Below are 2415 nucleotides of genomic sequence, written 5' to 3' on the forward strand. Positions count from 1 at the left end.
GGCCCGGGCTGGGGATTCGAACCCACCACCTTAGGTGTATGTGGCTGGCGCCTTAGCCGCTCGAGCCACAGGCGCCGAGCCTATCCTTAGACTCTTGACCACCCTTTCTGGGTCTCACCTTGCATACACCCAAACCCTCCCGCTGGCTCTCCGACTTAGTCATAGTCATGCCAAGCCCCCCATCTCCTTATGATCCCTCTACTGTGCATTGACAGATGAGCCCCAGAGTGAGGTCAGGGATGTGAGAGCTCCACATTCTGCTTGCAGCCTCCAAGTCCCCTCTACTCCTATGTTTTCTGATTTGCTTCAGAGCCCATGAGAAGCATTTCTCCCCAGCCATGTCTTGGTTGGGAGGTTGTGCTTTTTCTAGCTTTTCGGACTCAGCCTCAGGGCAGAAGCTCTTGGCCCTTTGAGACATGCTGTGGCTTTCAGTGGTGGACACTAAGTGTGTGCACAGCCTTCCACAGGCTCCTCGTACTCCCTGTGTATTAGCCGTTTGCTCAAGGAGATGGAGTCCTAGGCCCAAGGCCACCCCAGGAGTAGGTTAGGAGAGTGAGGATTCTGACCCAAGCTTAGCAGAATCCAGAGCATTCTACCACATTGCCCCAAGGACCAGGGCCTTTAAGACACCAACTCCCAATCCTGCCCTTCCTGGAGGGCCTCTCCTTTCCAAGCTTCCCAGGCCCGCTCCCTTCATGTGTCCTCCTCACCCCCACAGGGAGGTTTCTACTCCCCTTCGCCAGTTGGCCTCTTTCAAGGTCACCCAGTCCTTGCCAGAAGCTGGCAGCAAACCAAGATATGGACCATGTGGATAGCTGCAGCTGAGTGGGTAGACAGGTGGGAAACAAGCCCTGTCCCCGTGACCACCCCAGGGCCCCTGTCCACACCTGCTGCATTCAGCGCCAGCCGCAGCTCATAGGAGTTCATCGTTCCAGAGGCGTCCTCATCAAACTTATCAAATATGGCCTGGGTGGGAGGTGTAAGTGAATCTCACCCCAAGGCCTCTGAGTACAACCGAGCACCCTGAAGAGGACTGCAAAGGGGGCTTGCAAGGCCAGACAGGCTGCATCCCAGCTTCCTTCTGGTGTGGGCCTCAGGTGAGCAGCCTCTTGCTGTAAACCTGATGCCCAGCGTGTAACGCAGGGACAACCTCAAGTTTGCAGGCTTGTGAGGACAAGTTCAGATTCTACCCACAAGGGCTCACTGAGGCTCAGGAAAGAGTGACTTATCACTGAGACTCATATGAAGAGGCCTGACCATGTCCTTCTCACAGGGATCCAGAGCCCCAGTGGTAGACATAGGCCCCTCAGAGGGGAGGTGACTTGCCTGTGGTCACACAGAAAGGAGCTGAGTGGAGAGCTGAGATTCCAACCCAGGACCGAGGCTGCGCTCTCAACCCCTCAGCTATTTAAGGTCCCTAAAGGGACCACAGAGAGGTGGATGAGGCAGGGGCATCCCAGCTAGTTCTTTCCAAGTCAGCAGAGTGGGGTCCAGTTCCCACTTGTTGCTTGGGACCCTGATAGCCCCCTGGGTGCTTATGTCCCTGTTAGTAAAGGTGCCTCTCCCTCCACCTTACCTGCCACTCCAGGAGGTGGTCCCAGAGGTGCTGGAAGTGGTGCAGGGCCAGGCTTCCTCCATGCTGGGGGTGGGAGCTTTTGGTTAAGGTTGATGTCCCAGAAGGGGAACAGAGACTCCCAACATCCTCATCCCATCCCTCCCACCTAAGACATTGTCCCCCATGTACCCCAAAACACTGCAGCAGCTGCTCACAGGTCTTCAGTCCGATCTCCCCTTGGGTTTGGATGTGGGCCCTACCTACAGGAAAATAAAACATACGGCACTCCCTGCACACTGGCCACCATGTAAGGGCTTTATGGACACAACTCCCTGAAGTAGATGTTAACTGCTTTTCTCATTTTATAGAAACTGAGGCTCAGAGGGACAGTGACTGCTGTAACCAAAAGGCCTGGGATCTGATTCCAGGCAGGGGCTTTCAACTTTGTGCTCAAAGCAGCTACACACACACACCCCTGCCCATCAGAGGAGGGGAAGCTTTGGTGTAGCTATGGCCCCTGCTGTCAGGGAGTTGCTGCCAGGCTGAGCCCAGGCTTCCCACGGCCTGACTCCCAGCAGCATTGTAGATTAACATACATGAGGCCAGGCGTGGTGGCTCACGCCTTAATATTAGCACTCAGGAGTGCTAGTATGAGGCAGGATTGCTTGATCTCAGGAGTTCAAGACCAGCCTGAGCAAGAGCAAGATTCCGTCTCCACTAAAAATAGAAAAACTAGGCTCGGTGCCTATAGCTCAACCGGCTAAGGCGCCAGCTACGTACACCTAAGGTGGCGGGTTCGAATCCCCAGCCTGGACCCGCCAAACAACAATGAAGGCTGCAACCAAAAAATGGCCAGGCGT

At 55.2% G+C, this 2415-nt stretch overlaps 1 protein-coding gene across 1 annotated transcript in view; it reads right to left on the reverse strand.

Annotated features, from left to right (window-relative positions):
- Nucleotides 1-2415, reverse strand: part of CAPN12 (calpain 12) — a 14099-nt gene that overhangs the window by 2523 nt on the left and 9161 nt on the right. Inside the window, exons 15-17 of the mRNA XM_012809096.2 lie at nucleotides 1745-1815; nucleotides 1577-1639; nucleotides 888-966 (exon numbers count right to left, since the gene is read on the reverse strand). Of these exons, the coding sequence (XP_012664550.1) occupies nucleotides 888-966; nucleotides 1577-1639; nucleotides 1745-1815 (213 nt within the window). The remainder of the gene's footprint in view (nucleotides 1-887; nucleotides 967-1576; nucleotides 1640-1744; nucleotides 1816-2415) is intronic.

The sequence above is a fragment of the Otolemur garnettii genome, unplaced genomic scaffold (genome assembly GCF_000181295.1).
Source record: "Otolemur garnettii isolate 467f Iridium unplaced genomic scaffold, OtoGar3 scaffold00100, whole genome shotgun sequence".
Lineage (NCBI taxonomy): Eukaryota > Metazoa > Chordata > Mammalia > Primates > Galagidae > Otolemur > Otolemur garnettii.